The following is a 23,093-nucleotide window of genomic DNA, read 5'->3' as shown; positions in this document are numbered from 1 at the left end:
GAGAGAAAGGTGGCCCTGTATTTGTTTGTAGAAGGGGTAGTATATAAGGGGCAGCATTTCACATTTAGTTTGCAATAATACTCTGGGATAATGTCACTGTGAATTAAAGCTGTAGTATGTAAAGCACAATGGTTTGTTCAAGGATCATACTAAACTGTGTCCAAAAAATTATTCTAAGCACACTATATTTGTCCTGTATTAGTTTCAATTTAAAAATGAGAACACTGATTACAATTTTTATTAATTCTTACAAATCCCCACTCATTGAATTATTATTATTACAAAGCTAATTGTATCTTTGACTCAGATTTGTTAAATATTTTGCACAACTCTTCATTCAGGAGATCTGCCTACAATTCACAGTCTATTTATTCTACAGCAGCTTCCATGAAATCACTCTGACATCCCAGGGGCAACTCTGGTGTAAGATTTGAGGATTACTTACACATCAGTGTAACAAAAGGCAAGTTTGTCATACAGATGGGCTAGAATATATTTCTTTTAAAATCAATTTACTATTTATTTTGTCCTTTTCAAGCCAAAGAAAAATAATTTAAAAGTTGCAAATATACCCTAACATCTCAGTCCAGTGATTCTTCCAGGTATAGGAATTCTGGTACATGCATATGACTTCCCCATCTGGAATGCCTTCAGTGGAGTTTTAATAGTTAGCAAGTAGGTAGTTTTATTCTAACACATTGTAATTAAACTGTAATTTAAATATGTGAGAAAAATTTTGTAACGTGATTGCATACAACAGGCAGGATCCAGACCAAACACCATTGAAATAAATGTGACAAGTTAATCAGGCAACTAACTTAAGTCCCATAAATTTCAATGGAAATTAGGTTTGATCTTGGCCATTTTTAATGTTTGTTTTCCAGAGATCCTAGTCAATAACAAAATGACAACAATGTTCTATGTTATATTCAATTAATAGCTGAGTATAACTTGAAATAAAATACATAATATACATTTAAAATAAAATGTATAGTCAGTATAGTTAAGAACCAGAACATATTACAAAGTTACATTGCTTTTCATTCTCTGTTGCTCTCCATGAAAGAGAAGCAGGGATTCTGCACAGTGCCATCTGCCTCTCTGGTGGATGCTTCATATGTGTCCCTGGGTAGAAGCCTGTGTTATATCTGCAGGGACTACACCAAAGGTACTTCATACGACCTTAGACTTCAATTGACTTATGATACTACAATACATAGAATAATACAAGCAGTAAGACCAGGTGAGATGAGGAATCTTGTTTTTCTATTTCTCTCCCAGTGCTTTATTTTCACAGGTGCATTGCAATGTTTTTGTTTTGTGTGGGTGGTTTTTTGTTTTGTTTTTGCTTTGTTCTATTTTATCAGCTCTCCTTGTTTCATCTGTTTTCCCAATTATCTTTATTTGGAAAGCATCTGTTTAATTCCTGTGCTTTTCTCTGAATGTTGATCTAACCAATTCAAGTCAAAAGCCTCCATTTTGATCTAATTTTCTAACAAGTGCCTCCTTTTTAAAGGTTTTTTTTAAAGCATCCTCAATTTCTCAGAAGCCATCTTTCCTGCATGGTTCATCATGTCTGAACATTATGTTTACCTTTTAATTGTTTGTTCACTCTGCACAATTAGGACCAAGGAATTATCATTTGAGACTTGGACAGCAGTCCTATGTACACTCACCTGGGAATTCAATTGAACTCAGTGGGATTACTTCCGGGCAGAGGATCCCACTATAATTAGTTTTTGAATAGTAGCTTGATTCCAATTATGCTTCACAATCTAGCTTTCCATATGAATGGAAATCCTTTTCATATGAACATTTTCCATGGATATTGGCTTGCAAGTATGAGGAAATGGGAATGGTTTCAGGTTAATGAAGAACAAGCACAGGAATTGTGTTTCTTTCCTAAAAATCACTTATGGGGAAGTAGCAGTGCGTTCAACAGAACTAATTTCCAGGAACATAGGAAACTGTCTTATACCAAGTCAGACCATTGATCCATCTAGCTCAGCATTGTCTACACAGACTGGCAGTGGCTTCTCCAAGGTTACAGGCAGGGGTCTCTCCAAGCAGGAGGAGATTGGTGGCAGCAGCAAAGACTGGATAATGGGAAGTTGAAATAAATACATATATACTGGTAATATTGGCCAACATAAGTATAAAGTTGTTAAGTATAGTATATACTATACATAAGTATAAATTTGTACCAGTTATGGGTACAGACTACCTCAATAGCAGTGTCCCAGGCAGATGAGCAAGGTGTTGTCTAGGTGTAGAGCTCTAGTGCATGATTATAGCTTTCCTCCCTAGAATGGTATCTCTATTTATTTCACTTAAAGATTTGCATTGCCCCTCTCCACTGAAGATTCTGCAGCCAGGTTCACACCTAACAGTGGCAAGTAAGTACAGGTGTGTGCTTCTGCTGCAGCTGCTGTTTCTGTGTTGGGCAAACCCAGAAATGTCAGCTGGAGAATGCTGGTAATCAGATTCGGCCCAACTTTCACCTGACATTCTTAATTAACATTTGAAGGGGCTTGAAAATGCCAGACTGAAGTTGGTTACCAGCATTCTCTATCCAACACTTCTGAGTTCTCACAACATAGAACTAGCACCAGGAGAGAGCATGCATGCCTGGTAGGAAATGGTGGTTGTTCCCTACTTACTTACCACTGTTAGGTGTGAACCTGCCCTGTGTAAATATTCAGTGAGTTTCAATGAAAGTTTCAATGTAAGAACATTTAAAGTGTTGGTGCACCAAAAAACCCCAACCTAACATACACACTGGGTGGCACCCAAAGGTTCATTTCTCTAAAGCAGGGCTGCAGAACTTCAGTCCTCCTGCAGATACTGGACTCCCATCATTCCTGACTATTGGCTACTGTGTCTGATAGGGATGTGCACAGAACCAGCGGGGGCCAGTTCAATGGTGGCAGGATACAGATTTAGGAGTGATGGAGGATGTACTCCCCACCCCTCCACTGCGTGTCCCCCACTGGTGCTCACTACTTTGGGGTACTTCCGGAAAATGAAGTGAAGGGGGTGGCAGGGAGATACGCTGATGCCTCGATGGATGTTTCAGAAACCGAGTGCCAGAGGGGGAAATGCAGCTGTGGGGGGGAGCATCCTCCCCCACTCTTGAAGCTGCACATACACACACCCTGCCATTTGAAATGGTTCGGAGGCCCATAAAGGGCCTCCGAACCAGTTCCATACACATTCCTAGTGCCTGAGGGTGATGAGAGTTGTAATCCAAAAACAGCTGGAGGACTGATGTTGTGCAACCTTTGAGTGTCACCCACTGATAGGCAACTGTCTATATCAATAATCCATCTGTGACTTTTAGGAAGTAGTTCTTGGGATTGTGGTTACTATCCTAGTGAAAATATCAGCTCAGTGTACAGTGTCAATGCAAAAGGCAAAATCCATTAAGAAATGATCAAGAATAGAATTGAAAGTAAAATGGCCAGCATATAAACCGCTGCTGCTGCTTTTGAAATATTGTTTAGAGTTCTGGTCATCCCATAACAAACAAAATATTGTACAGCTGGGAAAGCTGCAAAAAAGGTAACTAAAATCAGTGAGCTGGACCACCTATTCTACAAGGAAAAGCTGCTGGGGGCCCTTTAGCTTAGAAAAAATGTTACTAAGAGGGAATATGATAGAAAATTGGATGATGCAGCAGTAGTAGATAGAGAAAAATGTGTTTCCCCTCTCATAAAACACTAATCCTTGGAGTCACCAAAGGAAATTGAGTGGCAGTAGATACAGGACAGAGCAATAAAAATGGTTTCTTCAAAGAATATAATGTTAATTAATGGAATTCCTTGCTACATTGTTTGGTAGTGGCTACTGGCTTAGATAAATTTAAGACAAGTTTAAAGGGGATTAGACAAATTCATAGAGGGCAGGTCTCTTAATAGCTCAATGGAACTAATGTGTTTAGAAGCACTGTGCCTCTGAATGCCAGGTGCTGAGGAAGAAGTGTTCAAGACCATTTTGCCTTCATGCCCTACGTCTGGTCTTTTGGGAAGGATTTGGCTTGCCACTGCTGGTAACGGGATGCTGGATCAAGCAGGGTTCTTCTGATAAATGGGGACTCTGGGACATGCAAAAGAGTTGCATAGTGCATATAATAAGGGCAATGTTCTAAGCATCCTGAAACAAGATTGTAGGAAAAGACTTGCAGGGCCTTTCTGAACTCTCAAAACAACTGATTGCATCCCTTGAACTCATGAAGTCATACCAAATAATTCTTTTACCCATTTCCCTTCTCAGCCTGCCTGTAATATGCACATATGGTTCCCATCTACACATAATACAGTTCATTTTAATATAGTACAAGAGCTATGAAAACATTTGCCAAAGGATAATAACAGAACACTCTGTTCTGTGTCAGAGGTAGATGGATATTTCCAATGTGAAAAAGTGTTACAATGTTATAGTTAGTGGACACATACTGCTTCTGTTGTACTACTATAATAAAACTGCATAAAATGCTGAGTGAATCCTGTTTCACCTGATCAGCAGCTCAGGAATGCAGTCTGCTTTAAATGATGTGGAAACTATAGCTAAGTACCATTTCTGCATAGCATTGTCTATGTTATTTATGGCTGGAGATAAACATTGGGTTTTTAAATTTAAAAAAACCCACCACTGTCTCTATAGAAACTGGCTGAAGACTAGACTTTAGACCTTTTTAGTAGTTCTCTTCTCTCATGCTAAAGTAAACTAAAAAGAGATTTCTGTTGTGATTGACTAGTTGAAATTTTAGCAAGGAAAGGTGTTTTCAATTTTTTAAAATTTCCCCCATTATTAATAGCTAACTGCAATCCCGAATGAATTTATTTGGAAATCTTATTAATGTCAAAGGAGTTTATTTCCAAGTAAATCTGTATCAGGAAGGTCTTAAATGTTTCACCTAGAAGTGCTCTACCTCCTTTGCGTAGCTTGTATTAATTTTCCATGCTCCAGAACTGTCTCATGCAGTGCCTTGGTGCCTCAATTTGCTTATTTTTCTCATTTCTTCCCATCCCTTCTTCTTTTTAATCATATCTGTTAAATTGTTTTAGCAAAAACAAACAAACAAAAAACCCTAGCAAGTAAACAAAGAATAAGTGCTAAAGACCATAAGAACAGATAAATTTACAGAAACAGTTCTACTAACCCTTAGTATTCTAGGTCCAATAGCTAGTTTTGCTACTGTTGTTATTGTTACTGAATTGTTACTGCTATTGGATATGTGTAGAGTAATCTTTTGACAGGTCTTTTACTGTAATAAAGATGAAAGCAATAGCTGGTTAAAATCAGAGCCATTAACATATCTACAAACACGTGCAAGTTAGCAAAGTCTTGCCGATAATGAGTACATAGAAAAACCAAGTATACTCCAATTTGTGAAAAACAGCACAAGTGTATTTCACAAATACAAATGAAATACACTTGTATTTGTGAAATACACAAGTGCTGTTTTATTTTAAACAAGTGCTGCAAGCAAACGGTTTAGTTAATATATACATTCTTATCTATCTATCTATCTATCTATTTATTCTTGTGAATAAATATGAGGGTATCCTAAGAGTGGTAAGTAACTTGCCTAGGGAGCAAGAGGTTGCTGGTTCAAATCCCCACTGGTATGTTTCCCAGATCATGTTTCCCAGACTATGGGAAACACCTATATCAGGCAGCAGCGATATAGGAAGATGCTGAAAGGCATCATCTCGTACTGTGTGGGAGGTGGCAATGGTAAACCAAATAAAACTACATGGCTCTGTGGTCGCCAGGTGTTGTCACCAACTCGATGGCACAACTTTATCCTAACAACATGTAATTTCCCCTAATGAGCAGGGATTGGTGAATCTACCACAGTTTGAAGATGACACTTCTTGTTAAATATTGCTGCCAAAATTTATATTTTAAGAAAACTGGATTCGAATTGAATAGCCTTGACTCTAGCAAATTTGACTCCTGCTTCAAAAAATCCTTAAAGGTTCAGAACCTAGGATGTAGTAGTGTGCATGCACAAAAACAGCTGTTTGACCAATCATGAAATCCAAACCTATGCTGTTATTCAGAAACAGCCTTTGCCATGTACTGAATTCAATACATTTATTCTCATGTAAGAGGGAATATGACTACAGCTTTTACTGCACAAGCAATAATGCAGAGTGACTGTGAGCAAAACAACAGGTAGGATAACACATGGAACTAGGGACTTGCATACAGATTATGGCCACAATATACAGGGCAATTTAAATCACTTTGCATGGTGGCTGTTATCACAAGGCATTCAAGTGGGCTGGCTTACTGAACAGTTGGAATAATTTTACCCACACTGGTACAAATGTAAGTGGCCGGGGGTGGTGGTCATGCTAGCACAGAGAACGAATTTCCCTATCTGTATGGTGAGTAGCTCTTCATGAATAGCTCAGCACATGACAAGACTTGCCATGTGGAGCCATTTAAAGCAGCCACCACATAGTGGCTGCTTTGAGTAAGATGGTTGTAGATTAAAGTGAACTGAGAAAGCAATAAATTATGGGACTGAGGATGAAAATAGACATTAACTGTGTAAGTCCATGCTAATGGCCAGCAAAATGAACTGGCTGGTCTGGAGATCAGTTGTGTGGGCAGGCAGGAGAAAGTGGGGCAGTTGCCACATCTCTGCAGCTTTTAACAGTCAATGGGAGGCAGTGTTGGACCTGCATATAGCCAGTCAGTCAGTCTCCTTGACTCCATTTAAAAATTCAACTCCCTCTCAGATTAAAAATTCAACTCCCATAGGACAGGTTTGCCAGTCACTTCTAGCCTGAGTAGAAATGTTTCTCCACTAAACTACATTGGATTTGGGATTGTTTTTCACTTACTCTGCACTGCAGTCCTAGAAGTGGTGAAAGTAAGGGAGGGTGCCCTTCAATGGGCTCCTTTTCCCCCCAAGTCACAAGTAGCAGGGACCCTTTGGGTAATTAGACCACTTAGAAGAATTGTGGTGAGTGTCCAGAGGCATTAAAGAAAGGATGCAGGAGGAGTGCCAGTATTCTCTGCAGCTGAGAAGTGGCCTTTGGGTATGCTTGACTCAGTCAGCTTGGGTGGGGGTGGGCCTCAGGCATGGCCTCCTTAATCTCACCATTAGGTGTGAGGTGAGGAGGAAATCGGAGGGGGGGGAGAATAACTGCTTCCTCTTCAGAACAAGGTGGAACTTTCCCAGAGGTGGGCTGCGGGGGGGGGGGATAGGTCATTTTCTGTGTTCTACTGCACAGAGCTATCTGCACGGTAAGCTATATGTTAGGCAGGACATTTTTGTTGAGATCCAGTTTAAATGAGTAAATAGCTAACAAAGGAGTGTCCCTTTCCATTCTTGTTGTCTCGTCTCTTTATTCATCACTCTTTGCGGTTGCCTACTCCTTTTGTCCCACTTTCACTGGAGTCATTCAAAACTATATTCCACATTCCTTGTGGAGGTGAATGTAGTTTCTTATTTAAAACAGCACAAGAGGCACAAAATAAGCAAATAAGTGTTAAAAGATGGCATTCACATTAGAGGCAAACAAATTAAGAAGGCATTATTTACACTTGATAAACTAGAAATTGTATCAGGGTGAGTTAATATTACAAACTATTAATGAAAGACACATTAAATGAAACAAATCACATAATAGATCACAGCAAAGTGATTCTGTGTAATGAATACTGATACTGACTGAACTCATTTGTGCACTCTGGGGATACAATTGTAAATTCATTTCAGTATGTACCCTAGCAATGTAAGCACAAAGAGAACCTTTAGGAAAACTAAATTAACCCCGTTCCCTCACTCAATCAGAAATTATACAGTACTAGGTCTTATAGCTAAAGACCTATGAAGCAAATTTCTTTAACACACACACACACACACTACTTATCTACAAAGAGCAGATTCCTCCTCCATAAAAACATTTATTTTTGAATTTGTTTCCAACCACCATAGCCATTAATGAATACCTTTCTAAACTATTTATTTTTAGACAATCTAAAAAGAAACCACTTGATAGTTTCATTTATATCATTTACTAGCATTTTGAAAAAAAGCTTAAAAAAAAAAAGCTTAGGTTCCTCAGTTGTACTTCAGCCTGCACAAAGAATGGGAATGTCCATCAAATATGTTTTGGGAGTGGGCTTTTATTATTTAATTAATTAATTAATTTCCATTCTGCCCTTCCAAAAATGGCTCAGTTGCTTCTTACATTAATTAAGTAACAAAGTTGGACTCTAACTTTGAGAGCTGCAATGCTGAGGTGATTAATCTTACCACTTGGCTTTAACATTCTATTTGAAAGTGATATGCCACCTAATGGCACAGCGGGGAAGCAAACTGCCTAGAGAGCAGGAGGCTGTTGCTTTGAATCCCCGCTGGTGTCTTTCCCAAAATATGGGAAACTCCTATATCGGGCAGCAGCGATATAGGAAGGTGCTGAAAGGCAGCAACTTATACAGCAAGGGAGAAGGCAATGGTAATCTCCTCCTGTATTCTGCCATGAAAACCACATGGCTCTGTGGTCACCAGGAGTTGGCACCAACTCGACAGCACAGCCTTGAAAGTGATTTTAAAAAATTGTGGTTTTGCAAATGATTTTGTATCTGAGTTTGTAGTATGTGCTATGTGCATATTATCTCACAGCAAATTGTTGCAAAGAGTTCCGCTCTGTTTACAGTAGTGAAAAAGTAGGGGATATCACAGAACCAAAAATGACTAACAGCAGGTCATTAACTTATATCCATGCCTACAAGGCAGAACTACTCATCTATCCCTAGCAAACTCTTCAGCAACAGAGGAAACAAAAATCTCATTGCTGTCACTATTGGAACATAGATGGAAATTTACCTCTAGGATTCCAGTCAAGATTTGTTGCTTTGATGTGGTGGAAAGTATTTTTCATAAGAAACAAATTATATTAAGAAGCAGCAGAAGAGTGGCTACAGGGAGATCTTTATAGCTATCAAGAAGATAAATTTGCATGCCCAACAAAGCAGCAATGTAACTGGGCAAACATATGACAATACTTTGAAGGTGTTTACATTTGTTTACAAAATAAAAATTTCCTCCAGTAAAACAACAAAATCACCATTCATCAAAAATTATCCTTTCTTAGATTAAAAAAAGTTTCCAAATTTAAAATATCATGGAAGTTCAAATAGCATTCACAAAGCCATGTTGTCACACTCAATCTCGGCTTTATTCTATGTTTTTATAAAGGCATTCAGAATTCATAGCTAATAATCTTGTTTGAGTTTTTAAAAGTGATATATCCTTTTGATATTTCTTCATGATTAATATAGTTCTTTGACAATTAGTGAAGACATACAAATAAATCAGATCAGCTTGGTGTTGAGGCAGAAGCATGTTTAAGTAGGATTTCCTAAAAGCATAATTATGCATAAAGCTGCACCACAGTACGACCATCATTTTCATCTTCAGCCAGCCACCTGATGAAGAAAATATAAAACAATATTTGTTGGGCAAGAAAGTATACCACAAACACATACACTGCGTGCATGAGAGAGAGAGAGAGAGAGAGAGAGAGAGAGAGAGAGAGAGAGCACTTACTCCACTAAAAGCTAACTGCACATGTGCTGTTAGCTAAGAGCATAGAAGCATGATTGTCAAGAACATCAGATATGTTAAGATCTATATGTTAGCACTAAAAGAAACTAATATAATTTCTCACTCCAGTGTGCTGAAGTAGGCCAGGCAGTGGATTACTTCTCCCTATATCTGAAATGAAGATGACTATGAACCGGGTCTCATGACCCGTGAGACCTGGTTTGGGGCTGTGAGAGGGAAGAGGGGGCTAAGCCTGCTTTCCCTGCTCACAAGTGGGGAGGGAGCCCTGGGTGGCCAGATTGGCCACCCACACAATTGCTGGCTCTGAGACAGAGCCGGTGGGGGCTGGGGAGCTCGGGGACCATGCGGCCCCCGGAAGCCCCAGTATGCCCTGTGTGCAAGCACACAGGGCATACTGGGGAGACCCCTAGAGCCGGGAGGCGGCTTTTCACCTCCTAGTCAGGGGTCTACTCAAGAGTGGCCTCAGCGCAGAGCTGTGGCGCAGCTACTCATGAGCAGATAGCCTGGGTTTGCAGAGTGCTTGCTCCACAAACCTGGGCTAAGGGGCGGGCTACAGTAGCAGGTTAGCTGCTCAAGAACCACCAGGCTCGGCTGCAAGCCCAGTGGTTCTTATGACTGAAGAACATTGGGCTAGCGGAGGCTAGCCCAATTTTCTTCAATCGTGTGAATAGCCCCTATGTTTCTCCAACTGAGTTGACTGAAAATACTGAGGGCCAATGAGGAAAATCTATGTTTGTTCATAACCAAAGATGCAGGCATGCCACAGTTCAGCATTTTCTTTTCCATGGATCTGCTTTTCTTTGGAAAAGGGACAAGAGTGGGTGCCATCAATTGGAATCCCTGAGATGCATGTAAGTCAAAAATTATATACTCATTTTATGGGTGTGGAATTGGCCAGTGAAGTTTGGAGAAGGCTGGATGAGCTTCATAATCGCAAGAGCCCCTGTGATACAGTCTTTCTCTTTCAAACACTCTGCAACTTGAAGCTAAACGAGAGACAAAATCCCACTCAACACATAAGCGAAATCCAGGATCTGGGGAAACAGCTTAAAGACGTTGGGACACACCTCATTGAGGCTGCAATTGTGGGGTTCATTTTGAACTTATTGCCTGAAAGTTGTCAATTTTTAGAACCGGTGATTGACATTTCAGATGCATCTTTAAACTTAAAATATATCTCTATATTTTAAGTACATTTTCATAGAAAGCAAGAAATAGCTTGCCTGGATATCATGTCACAGTGTCTCACTCAGAGAACACAGAACAAAGTTGTTTTCAGTGTAAAGGTGAAGACCATTTATATGCTAATTGCTAGAGATGTGCACAGAACTGGTTCAGAAGCCCTTTATAGGCTCCAAACTGGTTTGAAGGCAGTGGGGGTCTCTCTTTAAGAGCGGGGGAGGGTGCAATTACCCCTCCTGCTGCTTCCCCCCCACCAGCGTCTGTGTTTATTAATGCCCATCGGGGCAGCAGCATACTTCCCTGTCGCCCCGTTGCCCTCATCTTCCGGATATGACTGGAAGTCACCGATGCACCTACGCATGCCGGCATGGGCGTGTTCACATCACGCACATGTGCGCCCATGCTGGTGTGCACAGGCACATCGGTGACTTCCAGTCATATCCAGAAGATGAGGGTAACGGGGCGGAAGGGAGGTACGCTGCCTCCCTGATGAGCATTAATAAACACGGATGCCGGTGGGGGGAAAGCAGTGGGAGGGGTAAGTGCATCCTCCCCTGATCTTAAAGGGAGACCCCCACCGCTTTCAAGCCTCCCTGCCGCAGTTCCGTGCACATCCCTACTAATTGCTCTGATAAGCCCAGGAAAGCTGCTGCTCGCATAAACAAGACAAAAGGAGAGACAGAGATGGTTAAGATTTATGATGCTAAAAGCCATCAGAATTACATACCAGGAAGAGATTCTCATAATGTGAAGTCCATAAAGGGCAAACGCAAGCTTAAAAGTTATAATACCACGATTGAGACCAATAAAAATGTATTCTGTATTGATTCTGCAGCAACAGAGAATCTTTTGAAAGATATTAAACTGTTTACAGACTTGGATAAGGATGACAAAGTCCCGATTTATCTCGCAGATGGCAGGTCCCTTTCTGCTGAGGGGAGAAATGTTGCAACAGTGCATTGTAAGCTACCAGATGGACAATGTGTGGCTGTTACTATTAAGGATGCATTATTTGTGCCATCATTGGAGAATAATTTGATTTCTGTGCAATATGGAGTTGAAAAAGGATGCTGAGTTGAGTTCAATGATAAGCATTGATATATTACAAAAGGAAATGATTTGATCATAGAAATTGAATGAATAAATTAAATAAATAAATTATGGCTGCAACTCTAAGAGAGAGTGGATTGTTTGTATTGGACTCTATAAATGAAAGAGCAAGTCTAGCAGCAGGGTGCATTCACAAGTCATGTGATTTTGACACTGGCGCCTTGCAGTCATGATATAAAAGTGATTCATGTAGCTTGAGAAAAGGGAATTAATTAAAGACTTTAAGGTACATGCAGAGAGGTTGCATCCAGATGTGACTGTTGCCTTTGTGCTAAAGCTGTGAAGCCTACCTTTCATAAGAGAGAGGAGAAAGAATCATAGCGCCCCCTACAGTTGATTCACAGTGATGTTTGTGGTCCGTTGGAAGAAAGCAGAGGTTTTAATCATTACATACTCACATTTATTGATGATTTTACAAGATTTGCTTATGTTTATACTCTGAGAGAGAAGAGTCAAGTGTTTCAGAAGTTTAAAGAGTATGTTGCACTGGTCCGTAACAAATTTGGAAGAAAGCCTCAGAGACTAAGGTTGAATAATGGAGGCGAGTACATGTCAAATGACATGAACACATTCTTGAAGGAACAGGGGATTTAACATGAGACAACACCCACATACACACCAGAACTGAATGGTGTGGCAGAGAGGAAACATCACTCTTTATTAAAAATAGCCAGATGCATGTTGCAAGATGCAGGTTTGGCAAATATGTTTGGGGGAGAAGCAGCTATTTACAGAACAGATTGCCAACCAAAGCAATAGAAAAGACACCATTTGAAATGTGGTTTGGATACAAGCCTAGCCTCAAGCATATCAAAGTATTTGGATGTGAAATATATGCATATGTACAAAAAACAAATAGAAACAAGCTGAATTGAAGAAGTAAGAAAGGAGTACCCTGTGGATATGTACTAGGTGGGAAAGGATACAGAATCATTAATGTTGAAACTGGTGATATTGAAATTTGCAGTGTTATGTTCTTTGATGAGAGACAAAGGCCAATCAAAGGTGCAGTACCAGAAGCTGGGCCAAGGATCCAGATGAGATGGAACCAGGACAGCAGACTTTCATACACCTCATGCCAGGCAGTGAACCCAAACCAGATTCAGAAGGAGTTGCATAGCCTGAACCAGAACTGAGGTGCTCACACAGAGGCCCAACAAAAGGATTCCACCCCAAAGACTCTCACTCATGACCAGAAGTGAAGAGTTATAGGAACCCTGCACATGGCAAGATGTTGAAAAAATGCCAACCCACAAAGCTGAGAAATGGAGGAAAGCTGCAGGAGAAGAAATTGAATCTCTGCACAAGAACAAGACATGGACATTTGTGGAACTTCCTGCTAGAAGAAAGACTATAGGATGCAAATGGGTCTTTAAAATCAAACTGCATTAAGATGCAGAAGGGGGTGTACAGTGCTACAAGGCAAGGCTAATAGCCAAAGGATACTCCCAAATATGATGGAAGACTACGATGAGACATTTGCACCAGTCATGAAACACACTTCCATCAGGACACTACTCAGCATAGCAGCAGCCAGAAAGATGCACATTAACTATTTGGATGTAAAGACTGCCTTCCTACATGGAGAAATTGAGGAAGACATCTATATGCAGCAACCACCAGGCTTTGAAGAACCTGGAAAAGAGAGGCTTATGTACAAACTTAAAAAGAGCTTAAAGCAAGCTGCTAGAGTATGGAATGAAAAGCTAAACCAACTGCTACTCAAAGAGGGGTTCACAGAAGGACAAGCTGACCCCGGCCTGTACTCAAGATTCAGAGACAATAAATGGACTTACATCCTGACTTATGTTGATGACTTGATTATTGCATATGAGGAAAAGCAAGACAGCCACAAGCCAAGGTTGTACAGCACCTGAACAACGAAAGAGGTAAAGGAACTTGGAAGCACCTCCTACTACTTTGGCATTCAAATAGAAAGAGAAGGGGGTGGGATATTCCTTTTCAACCAGAAGCAGAAAATAAAGGATTTTCTAGAATGCCTGAGACTGAGAGATGCCAATGTAGTCAGTAGACTAATGGATACAAATTTCCTGAAGCAAGATGGAGATGGTGAACTTTTACCAACCAACAACCAATACAGAAAAGCAATTGGCAAGCTTCTTTATATAGCCACAGCGACAAGGCCAGATATTGCAGTGGGAATCCTAAGCAAAAAAGTAAGTGCACCAACCAAGAATGACTGGACTGCGGTCAAAAGGCTGGAGAGATACCTGAAGGGTACCACACAATGCACATTAGAGATTCCAGCAAGCAGCAACCCCAGTCTAGTAGGATACATGGACGCAGATTGGGCTGAAGACAAAGCTGATCGCAAGTCCACTAGTGGACACCTGTCTTTCTATGGAGATGGTAAGTTAGACTAGCTGGAAGCAGTTACTTGTTGCACTCTCAACCACAGAAGCAGAATACATATTAGGCACTGAAGTGTGCAGGGAAGCTGTGTGGATACACAAGTTACTGCTGGACTTTGGGACTGAAGAACCAAAGAGATATTTGAAAACAACCAAAGTTGTATTCAGATCTCACTAATGGAGAAATTCAAGTCTTGAACAAAGCACGTTGACACAAAGCACCATTATGTTTGAGATGCACAAGAGAAGGGGCTAGTCAAGTTGAAGTACTGCCCAACTGAAGAGATGGTGGCAGATCGACTGACCAAGCCACTACCAAGAGATCGCTTCCAGATGCTTCATGAGAAGATGGGAGTCGTGAACTTGTGTGACAGACAATGAGATGGGGTGTTGGAGATCCAGCTCCAGAAGGAATCTACCTTTTGCACCAGTAACCTAATGACCACTGGGGCACTGGGAGTAGAGATAGATAGTTAGGGTCTCCTTCTCTTTCCTGTTTACATCTGCCTCTATGACCTCCCCCACCCCCATGGATAGAATGTACTCAGGAACTTCCTGGGAGTGATTTCCTTCTTCTTTTTCCAAGAATGCTTCTAGCTTTCTCTCTGAGCACCATGCTTCTCATTTACAAACTGTTGCCCCTGAGACTCTGTTAACTTCTGCTGTAATGGGAGTGAAATATTCCACTATATAAGTAATTACCCCCCAACAAATCATGCATAGGATCATGCTACAGGGCATAAGGTAGCACATTTAATGTTGCTACTTAACTCAGGGATTCTCAAATTTGAATCCCCAGACATTGCTGAAAGCCATTGTAGCTAAGGATGGTGGAAGTTGTAGTTCAACAACACCTGGGAACCCAAGTTTGAGAACCCTCAACTTAACTGACTGTGCTTGGGGAACTGGAAAGGATGGCATTGGTGATTGGGTTTGGGCTAAAGGGGCTTATTTGAATAAAGGCAATGGCTCTCTTCCCCCCCTCCCCCGGAAACTCCTGCTGTCATTTATGAGGATTGCTCTTCCTGCATTCAGAGATGCACCTCCTTCCAATTGGCTGCTGTTTCTGCTGCCTTTCCCCGCACTGCCATCTCCGCCTCCATATTTATAACAGTGTTGTAAACAAGCAAGCAAACAAAGACATGTGACAGTTCCCAATCATACACTGATGTGTTAGGATATAGGACATTATGAGACATGGGAAGGAAAAGTAACACTGTGTCCTTGCTTTGAAAACAGCTAAAATATGCAAGTTGCCAATGTGCTCTTCAAGAACGTGTGTGGACTAAAACATGAGAATGACTCTAAAGTCAAGAATAAAGGAGAGCTTTTGACCATGTTTTCCTTATCTAAATCAACAAACTGAGCTTTTTTTCAAACTCTACAGGGTAGGTTTGCCACCCATCACTAATTGCTGTCTGTCTCGTTTTGCCTTAATCAAAATGTGGGCAGCTATGAAGAAGAAGCTATACAGACACATGCAGGAAAAATACAACCTTCATGTGAAAGCAGGAGTTGCAGGGGGAAACAATATTTAAAGATTTAAAACAATATTAAAATATTATTTTCTAAAAGTTATCTGCATAATATCAGTATACCAGGGCTGCTCAGCTTCAGCCCTCCTGCAGATGTTGGCCTACAACTCCCACAATCCCTGGCTATTGGCCATTGTGGCTGGGAATTATGGGAGTTGTAGTCCAAAAACAGTTGGGGGCCAAAGTTGAGCAGGCCTGCAATATACCAATATTAAATGTTTAGAAAGTTGCAACAGTATAAGTGAACACAGCCATGTAAGTATGCCATAGCATTAATTGAGTTTAAAATTGGAAAACAAACCGGTTGCAACTGAAGCAATACTGTTCGCTTGTAGACACATCTGTGATTTCTACTTTTTCCAGAAACCAACCACTTGCTGTAAAAGAAGAAGAAGAAGTTTTTTAAAAATAACGTGTGTGGGGGGATAAATATGTGCAGTTACTGAGAATCAGATAATCTCAAGAAAGCTAACTCTAATTTTCTTTTTCAATTATTACTGTACTCTAGTATCATGGGAATATTTAGATAAGACATAAAACAAAGAAATATATATGTTACAATAAATGTCAAATTCAGCAAATGCTAACATTTACTGGTAAGATCTTTGGAAGGCAGTGGTAACCGTTAGACAATTCTGATATTTACTAAAGCCCATCAAAATGTCTAATGGTAAAATAAGTTTCTTTTCATTGCTTATTGAGGGAAGATATTTATCATTTAGACTTGATAAACATTCAAAATAAGCCCTATGGGCTTCACAGTCAACTCTTGACTAACTTCCTTCAACTAAAGATACTAAGGCTATTCACGCGACTGGGAGGCAGAGGAAGGTTGCACATAACTTACCACCCCGCCAGACAATCCAGGTGAAGCTGCTGGAAGCAGGGACTCTGCTTCCAGATGATCCACGCTGCTGCATGCAATGAGGATCTCCATAGGCTTGGATGATGCATCCCAGCCTCCACGTATCTCCCAGTGCTCCACACACCATGCATTGGGGGACACTCCCATGAGATGGGCACTCTAGGCACCTATCTCTGTGCATGCTCAGGTGGCAAGCAGCCTGGTGTTGGGGTTAAGGGTGTGCTTGTGCCCTTAACTTTGAAAAAAGGCTGGGTAAGAAAGCTGGGTCAGGTGGGCAGACAGCGCCAGGATCCATCTGGATCCCAGAGCTGCACACGAGCAGCCTAATGCAGGCTGGGTTGCACTAGCTGGGTTAGGCTGCCCATGGGAACAACCTTACTATTTCACTGATTTCTATCATTTACTAGTAGAGTAAAGCTGTGCCATCAACCAGTACAATACTAGTAGTAGTAAAGGGAAGATGAGAAAATATTGCAGGCTGCGGTACTTAGTCACTACTAGACCAATTTGCAGGTAGGCACGGCAGTTTACTGCATGAAATGGAAGGCTCAGGTGCTTACTTTCGAGCCTGCCACAAAATAACAGGTTGGGTGCCTATATTGAGCAGAGCTTATTTCACGTGGATGCATCAACCTGTGCTTGAAACAGAAAGCTAACAAACCTATTTGCAAGTAATTCTGTCTATGGAAGATCAAAACTTCTCATTCTCAGCAGCAGGATGGCATGCACCTACAAATATGTGTCTGCTGCATTACACTTGCTGAGCTGAAGTTTGTGTAAAGGAATAAACATTCCTGCAATAGCATTATACTGGTACATTATAAGGGATCATTAGGAAGGGGATTAAAAATAAAACTGCTAATATTATAATGCCCTTATACAAAACTATGGTGCGGCTACACCTGGAGAACTGCGTACAATTCTGGTCACCACATCTAAAAAAGGACATAGTAGAACTGGAAAAGGTGCAGAAGAGGGCAACTAAGATGATCAGGGGCTTAGAGCACCTTTCTTATGGGGCAAGGCTACAACACCTGGGACGAATGCAGAGAGATATGGTAGAGGTCTATAAAATCATGCATGGTGTGGAGAAAGTGGATAGAGAAAAATTCTTCTCTCTCTCACATAACACTAGAACCAGGGGTCGACCCATGAAATTGATTGCCAGGAAGTCTAGGACCAACAAACAGAAGTACTTTTTCACACAACACATAATCAACTTGTGGAATTCTCTGCCACGAGATGTGGTGACAGCCAGCAAACTGGATGGCTTTAAGAAGGGTTTGGATAACTTCATGGAGGAGAGGTCTATCATCGGCTACTACTTGGAGGGCTAAAGGCCACCTCCAGCCTCAAAGGCAGTACCAGTTGCAGGGGAGTAACAGCAGGTGAGAGGGCATGCCCTCAGCTTCTGCCTGTGGCTTCCAGTGGCATCTGGTGGGCCACTGTGCGAAACATGATGCTGGACTAGATGGGCCTTGGGCCTAATCCAGCAGGGCTGTTCTTATGTTCATTTGTTATAGCTGCAAAACATCATTTCAAAAATCATATGTAAAAATGCATATGTATGTATTACATATACACACATATGTAAAAAAATAAAAATATCTGAAAAACAACTTATTTTTTTCATAATTCTGTACATTGCTTATTCTGTCCTGGTAAACACTGACTATACCAGCAAATAATGGAATCAAATCGGGGTGAAGGTAGGTCATTTGCTGGAGAAGGCTAATGGTTCTTGAGATGTACTGATATATGTTGAGCATTATTGTCTCCCAAAGCTTACTTTCAACATTCTCAAACAGTTATGGGGGGGGGGGGAGTAAAATACAATACAAACTTGTGATTAATTCTATTTTTGCCAAAACTGGTTAGACTAGTTACTAAGTTAAATGAAGCAAAGAATAAAGCAGTAAGAGTAAATCAGTGGAAATCTGTTTCTGCTCTTTTCCTCTAATTTGAAATGTTATCTAATAAAATAGAAACATGCAACTACTGTAAATGAATTTTATTTTTTAGTGTTTTCCAAAGCAATACAAAAACTCCTGGACTAGATAAGTAAAGAGAAGATATTTTCTTAAGGAAATACAATACTCTTAGCAAAAAACAAAAACAAATTTACTCTCAATTATATTATTTAGACTTGTGTAGATTAAAATATATTTCTTGGCATTACATCTATGCCCCAATTAAATAAAATGTACTTACTTTGGATCTAACTAAGCATACCTTTAATGTTTGGCTTGCATATTTGTTCTATACAAATCAAGGCAAATAATACAATCCACAAACTAGCAATTATTTTTAAGTTTTCAGTTCACAATCCAATCCTAAATTTAGGGCAGTAAATACATGCTTTATATGGACAGTTCCTACTGTTGTACCAGCAAAGTGCCACAAACCACAACTTTATTAACTCTGCAGATATTGCAGTTCAACATTCTAGGCACATATGTGCACAAATACATAGAGTTCCAGGTTAATGGCATAGTTCTCCATTGTGACTGCTGCCATACTTTAATGTGAACATATGTATGAAGGACTGCTTGTTTCAAAGGGACTAGAGGCCTTCTGTCATGGCTGTACTTCAGATTTCATATGAAAAACTCTTTTCTGAACAGAATGTAGAATGCATGCATGCAGAAGATGACATTCTTTGTGCCTAAGACTGCTACCACGTGAACAAGATTACTCATAAAAACCTATAACAGAAAGACCATCTACACTGGCTGGTCTTCCAGGCTCAATTTAAACTGCTGGCTTTGACCATTAGAGCCATCAATCGTCTTGGCCTAATTTAGATAGATAGATAAAGTTTATTACAGTCATAGACCAGCCAATCAGCCTAATTTACTTCAGGGACCACCTGCTCCCATATGAACATGCCAGCCAAGGTCCTGAGATTCTTTTCTGAGGACTTCCATTTCTGGGACAGATCTGGTTGATATGGATGTGCAAACAAGTTCAACATCAAATGTGTTGGACATTGAACTAGTCTGGTCAAACCGAACCACCCCCTGTTCGGTTTGAAACCGGACATTACCACCACCCCTGTTCGGGAGGTTCACAAGTAATGACCCAGTTCATTATTCAGTCTGACCCCAGATAGAATCTCCCTCCACTTCAGGAGGTTCATGAGTCATGATTCAGGCCACGCATAGGCCCATTGTGCATGTGCGGCAGCCCCCAAAATGGCCACTACAAGGTGGAGTGACCTGGAAAGAGCTAAAGAACACCTGAACCTGGTGATTTTTGCATGAGGAAGGCTGGCGGGGAGGAGGGGGGACCTCCACAGACCCCCTTCCCCATGGCTTCATAGAAGTCTCCCAGAAGGAGCAAGTACTACATTTTATTTTTAAAAAAATTACTTATGGACGCCCCATGCCAATCCAAACCCGTTTGCGTGTGTGTGTGTGTGGGGGGGGGGTGTTCGATGGGGGACAAAACCAAACTGGCCCAGTCCTGTATGGGTCCAGTTTGGACTAAAACTGAACCAGGCCAGCCGGTTTTGTGCACACCCTTACTAGTTGATGAACACTAGAGATAGGAATTTTCTGGTGGCAGCTCCATGACTTTGGAATGCCCTACCTTGAAATATTTGCCTGGTTCTCTCTTTCTCCATTGGAAATGGAAGTGGAAAATGTTTTAATCCCACTTACCCTTATAAATGAATATTTTATCAGATAAATTATGGCTGACTTTTATTTGCTCTTTTGGTTATTTTAGGGAATTTTTCATGCTTTTTGGGATTGTTTTATGGATTTACAAATATATATATATGGTGTGTGTGTGTGTGTGTGTGTGTGTGTGTGTGTGTGTGTGTGTATATATATATGGTGTGTGTGTATGTATATATATATATATATATATATATATATATATATATATATATACACACATACATGCAAACTCTGGGGTGATTTCAGTGAGGAAAGGCAGGGTATAAATCCGTTAAATAAATGAATAATAATTCTGTATCTGAGGTACACAACACTTCTTTAAAACAAGTGCTATGTGATTGCCATGTTATTACTGGGGATGCAATTGCCATAATCTGTTTTATATTCTAGATTTATATCAGGTGAATAATGTGCCCTAAATCTGAATGGTCTTTAAGATAATCTGAAATTTTAGGTGGTGATTTCCATATGTACAAAACACAATGAAGACATGTAATATACATATAGACATACTTACCAAAACCTTTCCCATCATGTCCAATTTCAATTTTCTGCAGCCTTCCAAGTTCCTTTGTCTCAATTCTGAATGTGTCAGTCTTTAAAATGGAAAGAGAAGGAGCTAGCAAAATTTAAGAAATCTAAGACTGTAATTCTATGCAAATTACTAGGGAGTAAGTTCTCTTGAGCAAAATGGAACTTCTGAGTAAATGTGTTTAGAAATGCTCTGCACCTTTGGAAAATTTTATGTTTCCCCAGCTTAGTTTGGGAACGAATTTAAATAAAGCTGTACAGAAAAATATTACATTGATGATATGAAGTGTTCATTATTATTACGAATATATTTGGCAAAGTTCTTTGTTGCTAATCTTTAGTTCTTTCCTTAAAACATTAAAATAAATACTTCTACCAAGTTATGTTTGAAGGATTTTTGCAATTTTATTGGTTTCAGCACCCAAGAGATGTTTTTTCTTTGCTATGTGTACTATGTGTATTACAAAATTGCCAGCCAGTTGAAGAAATAGCACCTTTTATTTTCATTTTTAAATTTACCTTTTGTTTATGATATACAAAGCTACCTATGTCTTTGAAGACATAAAGATAAGTCATTTGACTCTCGTTACTGTCAAATCTCTTTAGTGTTCCACAATTTGGTTCAAAATATAGTTTATTTATGGTGTTGGAAGAAGAATCATATAATGGGTACTGCTGATATAACTCCGCAAAAGAAACCCACCACAAACGACTATGTTCAGGAGGCTTTCTTAAAGAGTTTCTATACTTCTGTTTTCATGATTCAACAAATGTTAGCAGCTGCTTATAGTCTGTGAGCCAGGACCTCAAAATTTGGCTGTCATTACCACTGGCAAGGTGAGTTGTAAGAGAAAAAGTCTTATTATAATTTTTTGGCCAGCTGTCCTCCCACTCTCTTCCCTCTATTAAAATCAATGTCTTTCTTTTTTCAAATATCACTCCTTCCTTCTTTTCAAATAGGATGGAAAGAGGAGAAGCAGTTGGTGGCATTTTTTCTTTTCTCTCTCTGCAGAACATCCATGAGAGGGTTGTAGTCTAACAACAGCTGGAAACTAAAACAAAATGATTGAACTAAACTAAAACTTCATGATTTGCTTTCTACGTTGGTTTTCTTCTATATCCTAAATAAAACTGATATAATTAATATTATTGAGTCACTTTTCCAATAGGTTGTCTTACTCTACTCTGACACGTAATTTACAGTGAGTTTAAAGCTCCCTTTTGTATGCCAAAAGGACATGTGTTAAGGTTATGTTATTGTCCGGCTACATGTCCCTGTCCCCTTTATCAAGCCTGGACAGGCTTATAGGGTCCGGCCTCAGAGCAGGGACGAGGAGGGGGTTGAGCATCACCCTGTGACTCCTCCATCCCAGCCTGCTTGCTCCTTGTGTCTGCCCCTCTTCAGGGGCCCCTAACACTCTCCACCAGCAAGCCTCTCATCCCCAACTGGTTCCTTATATGCCTCCTCGCAGGCTGTTCATCACCTTCTCCCAGTTACAGGGCCAATGCCCCTCTTTATTCCCTGTAATTGACTACCCTACAGCTGTTGCTCATGCCTCTCCACCTTCTCCCTCCTCTTGCTCAGAACCCCTCCCTTCAGGAGGCGTGTTGCTGATGTTATCCTCTCACGCCTTCCCTGCAGCCTTTTCAGGGCTTTGCTCCTTCTCCACTGGAGCTGGGTCCCTGCCTGTTGGCAGTCTTCCCTCCGTTTCTCCCCTGCCGCCACCCATCCCTGTCACCATGGGCCCCCTCATCACCCCGTCCTTGGAGGTAAGGACAGCCGGCCTCACTAGACAGTTATTTTCTTCTAGCTATGAGTATAAAACTCCATGTCCAACCAGTATTGCTAATAACTGCCCTTACAGTTATTAATACAAAAGAGCTATAAATGTTGGAGGGGAGCCTCCCCTTTGAACGGCTTCTTTTGCATTATAGCATCAGTTAAATATTCCAGAAAGAACCATTGCAAGCACTTTTTAAAAATAACTGCCAGAGTAATGTTGTCACAGGAGTAAGGTAGCCAAAAATCACTTTGTTGTATATATTGCAAAAGACTACGCATCTGGAAAGGCAAACAAATAATGATAACTGAACCTTCTTTGTTACGCTAGTACATACAGACACTTGACACCATGTCTTAAGAAATGTAGATTTTCTAGAAGATTTAGAAACCAGTGGACACAACTGTAGAGTTTTAGCTACTGGCAGATGTAGAGTTAT

General features: G+C 40.4%; 1 protein-coding gene across 1 annotated transcript in view; it reads right to left on the bottom strand.

Annotated features, from left to right (window-relative positions):
* Positions 1 to 9,194: 9,194 nt before the first annotated feature.
* RP1 (RP1 axonemal microtubule associated) overlaps positions 9,195 to 23,093 on the bottom strand; it is a 339,664-nt gene continuing 325,765 nt past the window's right edge. Inside the window, exons 58-60 of the mRNA XM_053242771.1 lie at positions 20,856 to 20,938; positions 16,096 to 16,167; positions 9,195 to 9,456 (exon numbers count right to left, since the gene is read on the bottom strand). Of these exons, the coding sequence (XP_053098746.1) occupies positions 9,402 to 9,456; positions 16,096 to 16,167; positions 20,856 to 20,938 (210 nt within the window). The 3' untranslated portion in view covers positions 9,195 to 9,401. The remainder of the gene's footprint in view (positions 9,457 to 16,095; positions 16,168 to 20,855; positions 20,939 to 23,093) is intronic.

This window comes from Hemicordylus capensis, chromosome 4 (assembly GCF_027244095.1).
Source record: "Hemicordylus capensis ecotype Gifberg chromosome 4, rHemCap1.1.pri, whole genome shotgun sequence".
Classification (NCBI taxonomy): domain Eukaryota; kingdom Metazoa; phylum Chordata; class Lepidosauria; order Squamata; family Cordylidae; genus Hemicordylus; species Hemicordylus capensis.
Note: the sequence above shows the minus strand (reverse complement) of the source record. Positions and strands in the feature narration are given on the sequence as shown.